The following is a 15,473-nucleotide window of genomic DNA, read 5'->3' on the forward strand; positions in this document are numbered from 1 at the left end:
CAAGGGGGAAATAAGAAACTAAGTTCAGGTATTTAAAAGACATATACAGCTTATATTAATTGCAATTTCGATTATTATGGTTTACAGGTAATGAAAACCCAGCATCTCAGAACATCTGAATATTACATAAGGTCAATAAAAAAGGATATTCAAAGAAGAAAAGTGAGATTTCTGAAAACTATGTTCATCCGTCTGCATTCAGTAACAAATCATCCCTCATTTGGCATGAATGCAGGGTGACATGGAAGCAGCCAGCGAATGAGTGACAAGAAATATTGAACCCTTTCACAATATTTACATTTTTTGATCCGTACTTGTGAATAACATCACTGTAACCTAGCGAAGAACATGAAGGTGTCAGCTGCTGTTATGTTTATGTTATGAATGAAATACTTGACTTGATTTTGAATGACAGATATCAGCATCAGCTGAGTACACCGAGAGTCAGTTAATGCTCCTGTTTTTTTATTTTTATTTTTTGCTGGTCCTATAAGGATATGAAGAGTAGTTTTGGATTTAAAAATTGGTAGCATCATGTTTGTTGTAGGGAAAATATGTGTGCTACTTTTCAGATATTAGACATAGATTTGAAGTAAGGTCAATTTAGAAAAGTAATTCCTTTTTACATTTAATCAAGACTTTATCCTCACTAGAAAGATAAGAAAGAGAGATTTTTTTTTTTTTAGTCGAGGAGGCTTCATAAACCAAGTAGAACAAGTTGATTACCACCCAGACCTACAAACATTGTGGTATTTAAAGGTTTTTCTTCATGAAGTGTTGAATTCAGTTGCATTCAAATTAACTGCAGTTCAGGCATACAAAAAAACTGTAGATCAGTTTTGTCAGAAGCATCTCTTTAATGCCCCCTAGTGGATGTAACTAGCTTAAACGCCATCAATATTCTTTAGAAAATGACGTTCACATTATTTACTCATAGATAAATTACTAAATTATTTTAAAATCGTGAGGTCAGAGTAAATAAAATTAATAACATAAAATAAAAAATTGCTGCAGATGGTAAAATCAAAATACCCACTTAAGTATCAGTATCTGTTCTTTTGTCCAGCAAGGCTCACTAAAGCTTGAATAATAATAATAATAATAATAATAATAATAATAATAATAATAATAATAATAATAATAATAGAGTTAAAGCTATTCAATTTAAAACATCTACATGTAACTGTTGTCATCCCTATTATCTTGGTATTTATGTATTTATTTAGCTTGATTTTCAGACCTACAGGTTTCTTTTGATCGATTTTTCAAAGCTGAATTATAGGATTTGCATCTCGACGCGCAACTAGTTATGTCTGGGATGTTTACAATCTGCCGACCTAAACATGGCTGGTCAAAAACTCACTCATTACAGTTAGAGCTCGAAAACTTAGAAGAACAGTTTTTACTTTACTCATACTCGTTTAAAGACGGTTAAAAGGCTTCTAGTGATATAACTACATTTTCAACTTGCCGTTTGTTTGCTTTTTTAGCAGTCTTTCTGTGAGTGTTGAGGTTGAAGCTTGCTAGCTGGATATCTTCTCCATAGAGAACGATGAGTTCTGCAGCTAGCAATAGTTACCTTGCTGCTAAAGGTCTGGACATAAGTCTGTCTGCCCTGCAGAGACAAGACCCTTACATAAACAACATTGTGGACGTGGCCAGCCAAGTCGCCCTGTATACTTATAATAACCGAGCGAATGAGTGGGTAAGTTTTGAAAAAAATATGTGCTAAATGCTAGCTTAGCTTAGCCTATTTTAGCTTCTCTCTGGTAGACGCGCGTTTAAACTGGCTTACAGGTTTACTATTATCGAACGTACCTTAAGGAGTTATTAAATAAAATATATAGAGAGTTTAAAATGTTTGAAATATTTAATGAAACTTTTATTTATTTTTGTTCTCAACACTTTATTGTTTTTCAGGAGAAGACAGAAGTGGAAGGCACTTTATTTATTTACACAAGGTAACAAGGTTCTTAGAAATGTTTAAGAACGAGTAGTTTGTTTTTATCCACTTATTTGTTCCTGTCTTGTCAAGTCATTTCCACAAACCTGCATTATTGCCAGTATTCCGTAAAGGCAAGGATAACAGAATGCAAAACAAGTAAAATATTTTTATGACATTGCTGTTTTCTATAGAAAAAAAACTCTCAGGCCGTAACAAATTACACCAAGGTGGTTTCTGTTTAAAAGGTAACATTTGAAGGAAATTAATTGCTCTGGATTTTATGTAGATTTACTGGAGTAAAATATAAAAAGTAGCTTGTCTACCCATATTCATCAATAATTTTTATTGATCTTTTTTGTGCTGTGTTCTAATCTTATTTCAGATTGGCATCTCCTAGGCATGGCTTCACAATAATGAACCGTCTTAATATGGAGAATCTGACAGAGCCCATCACAAAAGACTTGGACTTCCAGCTGCAGGACCCTTTCCTTCTTTACCGTAATGCACGATGTAAGCAACAATTTTACAATTTCTGAAAACTGTATATATAATCTGTGCTGGTATTATGATGATGACTGTGATTTCATATATAGTGTAGTTTTAAATACACACATACGCATAGTTCACCTGTTAGCCATTGATATTGTCTGTTTTTTCCTCAGTGTTTTCCTGTTATTGCATGCACATCAATTGGGAACTGGGTTATAATAAAACAAGCTAAGTTGCTCTAATGAGTATGTACACCAGTATCAGTTATAAGTAGAGGAAATAAGGGGAAGTATTCTATACTGTGTTTAAACCTTACAGAAAAAACAAATGTGGTTCAACTGCTCATAAGGATTTAATATTTTTTTAGTTTAACACTTGTAACATTTTTGGGATTAAATCGTCTGTTCGGCATTGATTTTTAGTGTGCCACAAATTTAGATGTGTGAAATACCTTACAATTATTTATCTTCTATTGCTTTGGCATTATGTCACGTTTAGTAATTTAGAAAAATGCAACCTATTTGAGCATGTGTTTGCTGCGGTAATTTTGAAATGGAATCATCAGGACCCCAACTATTCTTACTTGGTTGTTAAAACTTTCATCAAATCACTTATTTTCAATAAGGCAGCCTTTAGTCCTTTAACATATTTCATAGTTTAAGCACACATAACTTTTTTTTACACCTAATCTCATCTGACTGAAGCACATAGTTCCGGTTATAGTCCTAGATTTGTGATGGTAGGACAGAAATAGTTTTTACTAGCACCAATCCCAAACAATTTGGTGATTTAAAAACGACGCTTTTGCTGCTGCTCTTTAAAAGTGATATTTTGTTGATCTTCCTTCAGCATCCAGCTCACTGTGCATCGTAGCAGCGTTAAATGGGTGTTCATTCAGCCAAGTGGCTAACAGAAAACAGTTACAGTTATACAATGATGACACAAGAAGCCATAGATTACTTATAAAACAATTATTTCTAGATGCAGGTTCCCCCCCCGACCCCCCCACGCCCCCACTTAGTAAACATACTCTAATTAAAATGAGCATTTTTCTAGGTTTTTCTATTTGGATTATCTAGTGTAATTTGCACATATCTTTACCAGGAGTGCTAAGAATGTGGTTGGCAGTCTATGCAGACCTTCTTAATTACTTGACTCCCTTGGCTGTCTGTAATAGATGTAGACTCCTCTTCCAAAGTTAGATGCAATACGTCTCAGAAGCCAAGTTAAGTCATAATACCGATGGTGTGATCATGTCCCTACAAAAAGCAGGACAGATTTGTGCAGTGGTTTGGAAGTCTGATAACAAATAACGAAAGGGGAGAAAGTAGATCATCTGAGTGGGAACTAGTAGCTCCATTTAAGGAACTAAGTAAAGACGTTTTAGTCAATTTTATCAGCCCAAGTCTCTCTGAGACCTACATACGACCCTCGCTCACACAATCACGTTGCTAAGTGTGCCTGTGGGACAAGAGTCTGACAGCACTACAAAAACAGCCAGCAGAGATTAGATACACCTCAACCGCCTCTGATAATCTAAACACAGTGACGCAGAAGTTGCTGACACACACACATCCACTCCCCCTGCCTTCAACTCTCCTTGAGGCTTCCTAGGTAGCAGATGGAAGTGGATTCCTTACGCCTGCTTTGATCGTTCTGCTTCTCGACATAGATTTTTGTGCTTACTCTCAGTAATAATAAATAACCAGAAGGCTGCGGGAAAGACTGTGTATGACATAAAGTTTAGTAAGTGACCTTTTGCACTTCCTTTGATGGTTTGAAGTGCAAATTATAGTATGTAATAGTTCAGTAATGGAGAATGAATTTAAAATGTGAGGCTGACTCACTTGTTGTGGGAAGAAGGAAGAAATTAAAAGTACTTTCAACAAGTATTCACGACAAAGCTGAAGATTGTTTCCTCTGCTAAAATTGGAGTTATGCGAGTCAAAGAGGGTGTATTGCAAACATAATGGTCAAACCTAATTGTAGCCTTAATTTACTTTGATTATAAAGCACCAAAAGGAGGAGATATAAATAATTGTTGTAATCAGGCGGAATTTTATCTCTATAGTTGCTGCGATTTAAAAGATTGTCGACTATCCAGATAAAAAAATATAAAAGTACAAAGTTTTTGCACGTTAGCCAAGTAATAATGCCTCAAGCGCTTTAAGATGCCTTCAAAACCAACACTTCTGAGTTATATTAAAGGGGAAAAAAAACTCTCGTGTGGTGCTTTGGGTCATTAGGTTGCTGAAGAGTTGTTTTCACTGGCTAACGTTCGATTTATAAGCTGCTGGCAAAACTGACCGTCCCAGTGCATCGTGACCTCTGGTGGAGGGGTCGTGGAATCTTATCATTAGACAAACATGTAGCCCTCTGAGCGGCTGTAACTTCCTGGAATGGCGGTTGGCACAAAGTGGCATCGCAGGCTAAAAATAAGCAGCAGAGATATACCGCAGAATGGGCTAAGATTCAAGCAAGAGCCATTTAGTGCGAGCAAGACGTTATTTCCCCGTCCTCAAGAGGAAGAGGCTTTTAACGTTCCCCACTATAGAAGGACTTCTTCTACTTTACAGCCCTGCTACGACTATGCATTATTTCCCAGCTTTCAACATTTATTTGCTGATGTTTTTTTTCCTTTTCTTTTTACAAATACAAATCAAAAATGTGTGTCCAGTTAAATCAGGAGAACATTAAGAAGTCTAATTTTAGTGTCCTTGAAGGAGCTATAAAGTTGCACTGCTCCAATGGAAAACAAGACAACTTATATTTGTGCTCTTTACCTATATGACCTTTGTGGAATAGCAGTAAGAAGAAAGCAATTGCTTGAAGAAAGCCACGAACCCTCCAGTTTCCCTTTAGCCGTTTAGCAAACATGTACAAGACGATGCTGTGGTCAGATGGACTGGAAGATGAACGGCTTGATTTAAATGTGTGGCAAAAACCTAACACCAGGTGGGCACACCACTTCCACAGTGACACCACTTCCACAGTGACACCACTTCCACAGTGAAACATGGTAGTTGCAGTGTCATGATATGGGGATGCTTATGCTTAAATTGAAGCTGGTCAAATTAATGGGCAGTCCTGGAAGAAAAATAAATGTATAAGAAATGAGACTTGACTGGAGGTTCGATGTTTTCAGGACACTATAAGCATGCAGTTACAAAGAAATGGTTTAGGATAAAAGTATGTTCAATGGTTTGAATGGTCCAGTCAAAGCCCAGACGTCAATCGATTTGAGATTCTGTGACTGAATTTGAAGGTTGGGGGTTCACAGATCCTCCTCTTCCAGTCTGACCAAGCTTGAGCTCCCGGTAATAATTTGACCCACTAGAAATGTGTGAGCAGGACACAGAATTTAATTGTTTATCATCATAAACAAACTTGACATATCTTTTGTGAATAAGATAAAGAGTTTGATTGTGTATTGACACAGCAGCACTAACGTGCATAAAAACCAAGAAGCTCGGGGTCGTCTTACCTCCAGGTCTGACGTACTTGTATCCCAAATCTCTCTCGGACACCAGCGATCCCTTAAATCGGACCTCGGGTTCCTCCTCCAGTCTCTCATGTTTTAGTTTCCTCTGAAACAGGCCCCTCAGCATGGTACCAGAGCAGTCGAGCCGTTTTAAATTTCTTCAACGGTTGATTTTAATCTGTCCTTTTTCTCGCAAAAAATATCCAGAAAAATTGCCAAAGATAATTTGACACTACCAATTACTGGTCTCTTTAGGCCCAGTCTTCAGTTGCAAATTTAGGTAGAGATGTTTGCAGCAGTTTTTCCTTCACTGTACATTTTATTTAACTTTTAAGTTTCAGTATGTACTCCCCTAAGAATCTAACCAAAAACAGCTATGGGTCTTCTACTACAACAATAACTCCAAAGAATGTGTGTCTTACTTTAAGAGCCGAGCCAGTAGGAACATACACACGGTTTGAATAGTCTGTTACTGTGAGCTTTCCTTGCACATCTGGTCTCATTCTGACGTAAAAGTCGATCCAAACTGTCTTGAACAACACATCCTCCACCTTGGCCAACAAAGCTTTCTAAAACAGACAGAAAGTCTTCATAAAGATTCCGTTTCCAGCAGTAAATGGTTTAGAAGCGAATGCAGAGCAATCATCACATGCTCTCTGTCTTGGCTGGATTGTCCCTGTCCCTGAGGGTTTCAGATGCGGATCACTCGCGGACCTCACCGGACGGTTGTTGGTTGAACTTTCTGGCATCCAGGTTGAAACGCCGACAATCTGGGAGGTTTCGCTCCTGTCTTCAGCTGTTCTGAACAGAAGGTGTCCTGCTGAAGGTTTCCTCCCACATGGTCACTTAGCTGTCTTCCCAGTTGTAGTGGTACTGTTCTTGGCTTGGGTCTTACATGTCTGACTCCCCTCCGCCTCTTCCCTCCAAGGTCCTGGGACCAGACTGGAGCCTCCCCTCTTTTTCTCCAACGTAAAGTTTTTATTGGTCTTCCTCCTGCCTTTCTTCTAGCAGTCTTCCCTCTTCACTGATAAAACAGACACTTTCTACAAATCAGGGGTCGAGATATTCCACACATTATTGGTAAGACATCTAAATAAGCTTTTACGTTTTTGTTTTTTATCTTTAAGCTCTTTGGTCCTCTTGTCTGTGCGGCTGCGTTCAGACTGGTCAAAGAGACGTCAGAGATTCTTTCTCAGCTGTCTTTCTGTCACCTTCAGTACTGCTTTTCTTCTTTTTTTTTGCATCATTAGCGAAACTCCGTCTGTTCAATGTTACCTGACAGCCAGAGCGCTCCGAGAACTACGTGTTCCTATTTTTATGGAGTTGATTATCTCCCTCAAACACACTTCACTCCTTCCTATCAGTCCTGCTCATTTTTCCTCAATTTTCCAGCTGTCTGATTTCGGCTCTGTGTGTGTCCCGGAGTCTCTGTCAAGCTGTCTCATCCCCAGTGAGCGCTAAGTGGCTCTGGCTCCACCAGTCAAGTCTCCCACTGCAGTTACTTATTTGGAACAGGGCTGATTTTTTTTCCCAGGCTCTACTTAACTGACTGTGTATGTCTCTGCCGGCCTCTTCTCTGTCTGTCCCTACATCCACGCTGACCTCTCTGGTCCGTGTGCCGGATTGGGAATACATGTTCTCTGTGTGGTATTGATAGCTACCACATAGATACTTCAGTTGTTTTTCTGTCATTACACAAGGAGTGTATCTCTATTTTTTGGTTTGTTTTGCGATAGTACTTTGTTTAAACCAGACAGTATTTTGTTTCCTTTTATGCGTCTTATTGGCTTATAACGGCATGAAAAAAATAAGCATTTATTTAATACACACTTACAATATATTACAGATTAAAGTGGTGAGTAACGGCTCATTGCACAGACAGATAATAAGCTAACATTTCTTGTAGTATAATGCCAGAATAATGAAACTGAATGTGAGCAAATCATACTTTCTTATTTTAGTCAGATTAATCCAGTAAATTTGTTGCATTTTTATTGTAACCAGTAAACGTGCAAAACAAATTTGTGTTTTTCTGAGATTGTTCAACAAACTAGTGTGAAGACAAAAATCATCGCCTTACAAGCTTTCTTAAGATTTTACACGTTTTGCACATTGCCAACATAAACTTTAATGTGTTTGAGTTATATGTGATGGATAAAGATTACTATAAAGCAGAAGAAAACTTCTACAAGTGTTTTTGTTTTTATTTATTTTACATTTCTGCAAATTAAAATATGAGTCAGTCCTTTACTGTTTATACTTTGTAGAATCATCTTTTGCTCCAGTTACAAGTGCTAGTACTTTGAGTTACACCTCAACCAGGTTCGGATGTTTAGGAACAGAACTTTGTGGCCCATTCATGATGTTCCTGCTGAGAAAAGCATTCCCACATCATGATGGTGCCACCACCATGTTTCATGGGGATGATATACTCAGGGCGAAAAATGTTAGTTTTCTGCTATTTGGCAAATTTGTCAACATGTTCATTTACTCAAGCATGCGTTCTCATGACCTCATTTTTGACAATGACTCTCTTTTGGTACTTATTCATAAGCCAGGCTTGTAAATTGTGCAATTAATGATTCTCTCAAAAGAAATTATTTTATGTGAGCTGTGGATCTCCGCTTCTCCTTCAGAGTCACCATGGGCCTCTTGGCTGCTACTCTGATTAATCTTCTTCTTGCTCACTTCAGAATGTAATAAAAAAACACCATAGAAACCTAAAATGTTCAGTCTGAAAAGGTTAGGGACTTTAAAACTTTAAAATGCTGTTTTTGGGACATTGCGTTACTTATTTTTTTAAGCTTTAAATTAATAGTAAGACTGGATATTCACATTCTGACTCTGATATTTCACTAGATATGTTGAGACATAAAATGTTTTGCACCTTCTGCTATTCTGATGCATTTTTGAGGAAATGAAACATAAAAACAGTTAAATCATTTGTAGTTAAATATAGGGACTTGATTAATAAAACATATTTATCTTGCTGCCATGCAATCTTCTAAAGAACCATGTTGGAATCGTTTCCCTCTTGTCCTCGCTATGTTTATACAGTTCAAGAGACTCCTGGGGCCCATGTTTCACTGTATAATGGTGCTGCCTGCCTCTGTTCCCATTGGCTTGGCTGGGAAATGACTCATTTTAAAGCCTCGGCTGTGTGGGTTCTGATGTCATAGTAGAAAATTGGAGCTATTTTATGTCTGTGTATTTATTTGATTTTAAGGTTATGAGTAGGTCAACTTGCTCATTTTGTTGTCTGCCGACCTTACCAATGAGCTCATCCCAGAACTGTAGAGTCATATTTATAAAAATAGATTTTTCTGCTTATTGTCTTCTGCTTAAACCGAACAAAGCATCTTGTTCGGTTTTTTATTTTTAAAAACTTTTTATAGTATTATTATTATTATTATTATTATTATTATTATTATTATTTATTGTAAATGTGTTTGTTTGGCTGATTAAACCCTTTTTTTTTTTCTTTTTTTTTTTTTTTTACTCAGTGGTTATTCACGGGATCTGGTTCTACGATAAGCTGGACTGTCAGCGAATTGCACAAATGATGAGGATGTAAGTATACATTTAATAGATGGCAGTTTCACATAAAATATGACTACTTCATTTAGGAGTTGTTTTGCAATCAAAAACTAATGTGTTACTGGAAACTATTTACTTCTGCTCTTTAGAAGATGAAGCTATAGACTTGCATCCTAAGCCATTTGAGGCTATGAGGGCTTTCAGGACTGAATATTTCTAGAGTAGTAAAGCTACAAGAGTGGAACTTTAATCAGTCATATGCTAAAATCTAAAACTAAAACCTCTCTCAAGTTTTTGTCTGTAAACACACAAAATAACAGCATTTATTTTAACAGATTTGGAGTAATTTATTTATTTTTTATTAAAAAGGTTAAGTGTTAAAGGTGTATTCTTTGAGAAATAAATGGAAAAAAGTTTAATAATTCCTTAATTTTCTGATGGATTTGAAACTACTGCCTCATCAAAGAACTTTCAACACATTTTTAGCTGCTATAGTTGATTCTTTCTTGCAGATCCTTATAATCTTTGGGAGATTTGTTTTATTTCCCTTTCCTTCCTCCTCACAGTGGGTGGCTTCTAGTTAAACTTGGACCCTCTCTCTTTTTCTGTCACAGTTCCAGCTGTTTTAATTTTTTAATTAATCTAATCTAATAGTTAATTTAATAAGGTAACTATTATTTTTACAGGAATTCTTAGTACTATCAATAAGTATAATACTAGAGTTGTTGCTATTTTTCTTAATTTGTGTAAAATTTTAGTTTTGCATTGGATTTATTTTCCCATTGCATTAATGTTCTCCAAGTAAAGTTTGATATTCTTTCAAGTATGAACGTTTTAGAAATCTTCTGCATTTATTTCTTGCTAAAACGTATTCAGGCTGCATGTTTAAAGAAAAAAGAAAGAAATGTGGAGAAACATTTAGCCTAATTAGGTTTTCTAACTTTTAAATCTTTCCTTTAATTAATGGCCTGAAACTGATGCGGGGAATCTGCACTTTGTCCAGTTTGACCCAGCAGGAGCAGATCCTCGCTCAGTCTCAGGGTGGTTCCATATCCCCGAGAGCAGCAGCAGGAGGTGGAGGTGGCTTAGTCGGAGGAAATAACGAGGCGAAAGCGGTCGACATCATCCAGATGCTGACCAAGGCACGAACAGAGTATGATAAGGTAGCGGAACCCAGATGTTTCTTTAAGGTTTACATCATCTGTAAGGGTTCTACTGGATTCTTTTGTGTTTTTAACACTGTTGTCTTACTGACAGTCTACCTCAGAGCCAAAGGAGATTGGGGGCAGCAGTGTACTGTGTGGAAATCCTAATCTGATCAAACCAATACCAGTTAAACCAAACACTCAGGTAAAACACAGCCACATAATGTGTGTTTTCAGGCTGGAAAATATCACGTTTCTCCATAATGTTTCTACCCGTGTCAATTTTGTCCCTTCCAGGTCAATGAAGGAGCAGACACCACCACGGTTGTGGCCTTAACCACCCTGTTAGGCTCTCAGCAGCATCAGCACCACCACCCTCTTAAATCTGACCCAGTTCCTCCTCTGGCTGCTTCCACAGCAGCAGGAAAGGTCGCCCGCCCACCTGTCGCCCGCACGCTGATCTATGAGGATTCACTCAACTCTGGCATAAACGTCGCCCCCTCCGGAGGTAGAGACACGGCAGTTGGGTCGGCGGACAGGGAAGAGAGCGGGAGCGCTCTCCGCCAACTGCCGAACCAACTTCAGCACTGTCCGGCCATCGCAAAGCTCATGCAGGGACAGAGGGGGGCGGCAGGAGCTGGGGGCGTGCTTCAGACACTGTCCGAGTCCCCAGAGAACCGGCTGTGTGACAACGGGGTGCCGCTGGAACACCACCACCACCATCACCATCATCAGCACCCCCATCTCCTCCATCACCACCACCAGGAGCAGCAGCAGCAGCACGACCCAATAAAGCGTCTCCTGCAAAACCATCCACCCCCTCTGCTCGCCACTTCTTTCACTGCCGCGGCTCCTCCGGCGCTGCAGCAGAACCCGTATCCCGCCTCCCAGCCTGGCCAGCTGGATTCTGTGTCACGTTCCCACCTCGAAGCACAGGAAGGTCAGCAGCTCCTCCTCGGCCTGACGAAGTTACAGGCAGAGATGCAGAAGAGGGGGCCGAAGGATTCTGCTGCCATGGGAACAGGTGCGAAATCTATTTGACTGCGATTCACCAAAAGACAAACCAGAAAAATGGACATCCAGCTGTTTTTATTTGAAAAAAGAATGATTGATTTTAATAAAGTAACTAGTAATCTAAAGCTAATCTATCTTAAAACCAATTTACAGACATGAGTGTTTTTATCTTAAGTGCAAAATGTATATAAATTATGTGCAGTTTGGGCATAATTATACCTCAACCAGGTTTGTGCTCTGAATATGTTCTTTATCAGAAAATTTTGTTTTTTTGAGTCTGAATAAACCAGTTAATGATTAACCAATTATTAAATTAGTTGGTGATTTAGCGCGATGAATCTGTTTAATCGTTCCAGTCATAATTTCTGTCAAATCCTGGTCTGATTTAGATTTAAAAAATATGTTTTTCCAATAATTCACTTCATATTATGTGACTTCTGAATATGTCTGTTTGTCGTTCAGCATGTATTCAACTTTACGCTTGCTTTAGTCTGTTTGCTGTTGCCAAGTAACGATGCCCTGTGGTCGTTCGCCAGGTCTGACCTCCCAGATGCAGGGTGTGGTTTCTCCTCATGAGCTCCTGCAGAAACTCCAGCTGGTCCAGCAGGAACAGAGCTTCACTTCCCACGAGCATCCCCGACTCCATCCGCATCCAGGACTGGCACCTCGATTCCTGGGGCCCAGTGCGAGTCAAAGCCAAGGCTCCTCTTTAGGCACAGGCCCAACGCAGACTTCAGTTGCCCCAGATCAAAAACCTGAGCTGCAGTTTCAGGTAAAAAAAAACCCCCAAACAGTTCAGTTAGAAGCTGAATACAGGTCTTTTTTTTTCTTATCTATAAAATGCTCTAGGTAAAGTTTAAAGTTGTTAATGTAAGAGAGAAAAAAGGAACATCAGCAGTGGTTAAACAGTAGCTCTTCTTGGTTGAAACAAAACTACAGCAGGAGGAAATGGAAGGATTGTAGTTCTTGTTTCCAACAGATGGTGTCATTAAGGACCAGCAGCTCTCTTTCCATGACTTTGTATTTTGTGACATTACAGCATCAGACTTTTCTTTGCAAGAAAAAAGAAAGATTTCCTTAAGTAGAATAAGACCAACTGATTTCTGAGTTCTTTGGAAAAGTAGTCAACTTTAAAGAATGAAGCTCCTAATCTGTTGCTTCATAGCACACTTTGTTTTTGTTGTGAAATAGTGATGCAGATTTTCAGATACAGAAACTACTGCAACTGGACTTTCATATGGCATCTATGCAGCGCCTTAGAAAAGTATTCATATCTATCTGATGCCTTAAAATTAAAATCAAATCAGTGTGTTAGAGTGGTCCAATCAAAGTCTAGATTTAAATTCAGTTGGTAAATTTGTGGTAAGACTTCAACATTGATGTGCACAGACACACTTCTTCCAAATTAAAATGACTTGAACTTTTTTCTGAAGACACATTTGCAAAGCTGTGATTGCAGCAAAGGGCGATTCTGCAAAGACTTTACTCAGAGATTCTGAATACAAATGAATGCCAAATTTTTAATTATGATAAAATGTTATTTTCTTCCATGTTTATCACATAAAAAAATCAACATAATAAGTTAATAACATTTTTGTTTTGGGACATAACAAACTTCATAAAAGTGCAAGAGGTAGAAATGCTTTTACAAGTTTCTCTTCATATTTTCCACGGCTTGACTCTAATGTGTTACCAGCTGTCGTTGCATGCGCGTTTATGTCCTCGGTTGGTAAATCGTTCATGGTGATCTACGGCTTTCAGCCTGGATGTGCACACCGAGTTCCACTTTAATCCCTGTCCCTGTCTGTGCAGATCATTTCCCCACAGCGGATACCTGCCACAGTGGCCCCCACCCTGCTCCTCTCTCCCAGTGTGTTCACTCAGACGAAGTCCAGCAGCAGGTTACCGGTGGCTGCTCCAGAAAGCAGCTCTGTACCCTCAACCTTATGCAAACCCTCACTGCAGGAGGAGGTCAGAGCTCTTTCTAGAAGCCAGCTTCAAGCAGCACTGCTGCATCTGATTCAGGTAAAACCATTAAAACACACCTGACACTTTGCATTTTAATCGTCGTATTTTAACTCTTTCAACAAAGTAAATGCAGCGTGTACAGTCCGTGGTAATAAACACGCATGCTTAAAAACAGCTTTCTGTGCTAAGTTTGCTTGGTTACTGTGTTTCAGACTGACAGCTCATTCCTGGACTCCATCTACAAAGCATACGTCAGCCGCTTCGCTAACGGCTCCGGCAGCAAGTACTGATGACTCTTCACACCCGCTGTCTGTCTGCACACACTTCCTGTTCAAGGGCTGAATCTGATATTCAGTGAACCACTTCCTCCAAATCTCACTTACTGTATTTAATCTCAACCATCCAACTCGCTTAGACCAATCTTTTAAAAGATAAATACAGGTATAGAAATACAAAATATGGTTGCTTTTAGCAGTGAAATCCACTTTTTCAGTCTAAATTACAAATGTTAGCTACATTATATTGACAATAATAAGAACACACTCCTCCTTAACGGCTTTTAAAAAATGGTAACTATAAATGATATTCTGCACAATTTATTCAGGTTTTGCATAACAATACAACACTCTTTAAGCAAATGTCATTATCGACCAACAGGCTTGAAACGTGGACTTTGATTTGGTTTTCTTTATAGAATCCAATTGCAGCAAATATGTCAATTAACATTATAAAAAATGTGATTAAATTCGGCATGTGACATTTCAACGGAATATATCCGGTTGTTTTGTTTTTTTCAAATTGAGTTCAGGCTTGTAGCTCATAACCGCTGGGAATGCTTGGAACTGAAAAATAATTATAAAAATGTGAAAGAAATAATCAACCCAGAATGCAGTAAAATGTTGTTGTTGGATTGCTAAACCTGGACAAGGACTAAAAATCCATCTACAGTGTCTACCCAAGAAAAAAGTGTTGGCAACAAAGTCTCCTTGTTTGCATTATTGAGCTATGCAGTGGTCATAAAAGACTCACTTGTGCAAATCTGTGTTAAAACTGAATAACAGTAATCAAATCTCAAAATATTAGTTTAAGGTCACTCAAGCTTTACATGTACATTTGCAGTTTTTTCCTACAACATGGAATTTGACTTTAAAAAGTCGCTTCAAGTTAAGGTTATTCATTTGGAGGTAAACAGGAAGTTTAAATTGACACAATCGGTCATTTTTCTCGGACACAGAGAAAAGAAAACGGTTGTGAAAAAAGCTAATTAAACATAGAGGACAGTTGTTTGAATAGTACTCATTACTGAAATGCAATATGTGGACGTTCACGGCTCTTTATGACAACAGTAGTTCTGTCTTTGTCCTAAACATCCTATTTTTATGAGGGGGAAAAATTATGATCTTACTGCAACTTGAATAAACACACAAGCTTCATAGAAGTCACAACCTGCACTACCTCACAATTTGGACCTATAATTAGATTTTTATCAAACAGCAGTTTTAAGGGTAATAACACAAAAAAAACGTTATGTTGAACCTTTCAAGATGAGAAACACAAAGTGCTTCACGACAAGGAAAAAAAAAAAGAAATGCAAACATATGAAAAACATAGGAGCAGATAGAAAAATACAATTTTAGTTTTTAAAAATGTACTCATAACAGCAATGTTTTAGCATGCTGAAATGCTCAGGTTGTTGCCACATAGTGAGCTGCATAAAGCAGGCAACAACAAAAAATGGCTATGTCAATATAAGATTTGCACAGTTTAACATTTTATTCACTTGTTCAGTTTGATTGAACTGATCCGTATCGTCTCAGTAAAACCTCACTTAAATGACAGAAACTATTTAAAACGCAACAGAGAAAGTTTAAGCATGCCCTGTCCGTCCACTTTT

General features: G+C 38.2%; 1 protein-coding gene across 1 annotated transcript; it reads left to right on the forward strand.

The window, feature by feature from the left end:
- The first annotated feature begins 1,321 nt into the window (after positions 1–1,321).
- Positions 1,322–15,164, forward strand: dcp1b (decapping mRNA 1B). Its single transcript, XM_008400702.2, has 10 exons — positions 1,322–1,705; positions 1,921–1,961; positions 2,328–2,455; positions 9,419–9,485; positions 10,456–10,615; positions 10,710–10,802; positions 10,895–11,621; positions 12,148–12,383; positions 13,424–13,636; positions 13,792–15,164. The coding sequence occupies exons 1-10, from the start codon at positions 1,553–1,555 to the stop codon at positions 13,867–13,869; spliced, it is 1,896 nt and encodes a 631-aa protein (XP_008398924.1). The 5' UTR covers positions 1,322–1,552; the 3' UTR covers positions 13,870–15,164.
- The last annotated feature ends 309 nt before the right edge of the window (positions 15,165–15,473 follow it).

Source organism: Poecilia reticulata, linkage group LG23 (genome assembly GCF_000633615.1).
Source record: "Poecilia reticulata strain Guanapo linkage group LG23, Guppy_female_1.0+MT, whole genome shotgun sequence".
Taxonomy (NCBI): Eukaryota; Metazoa; Chordata; class Actinopteri; order Cyprinodontiformes; family Poeciliidae; genus Poecilia; species Poecilia reticulata.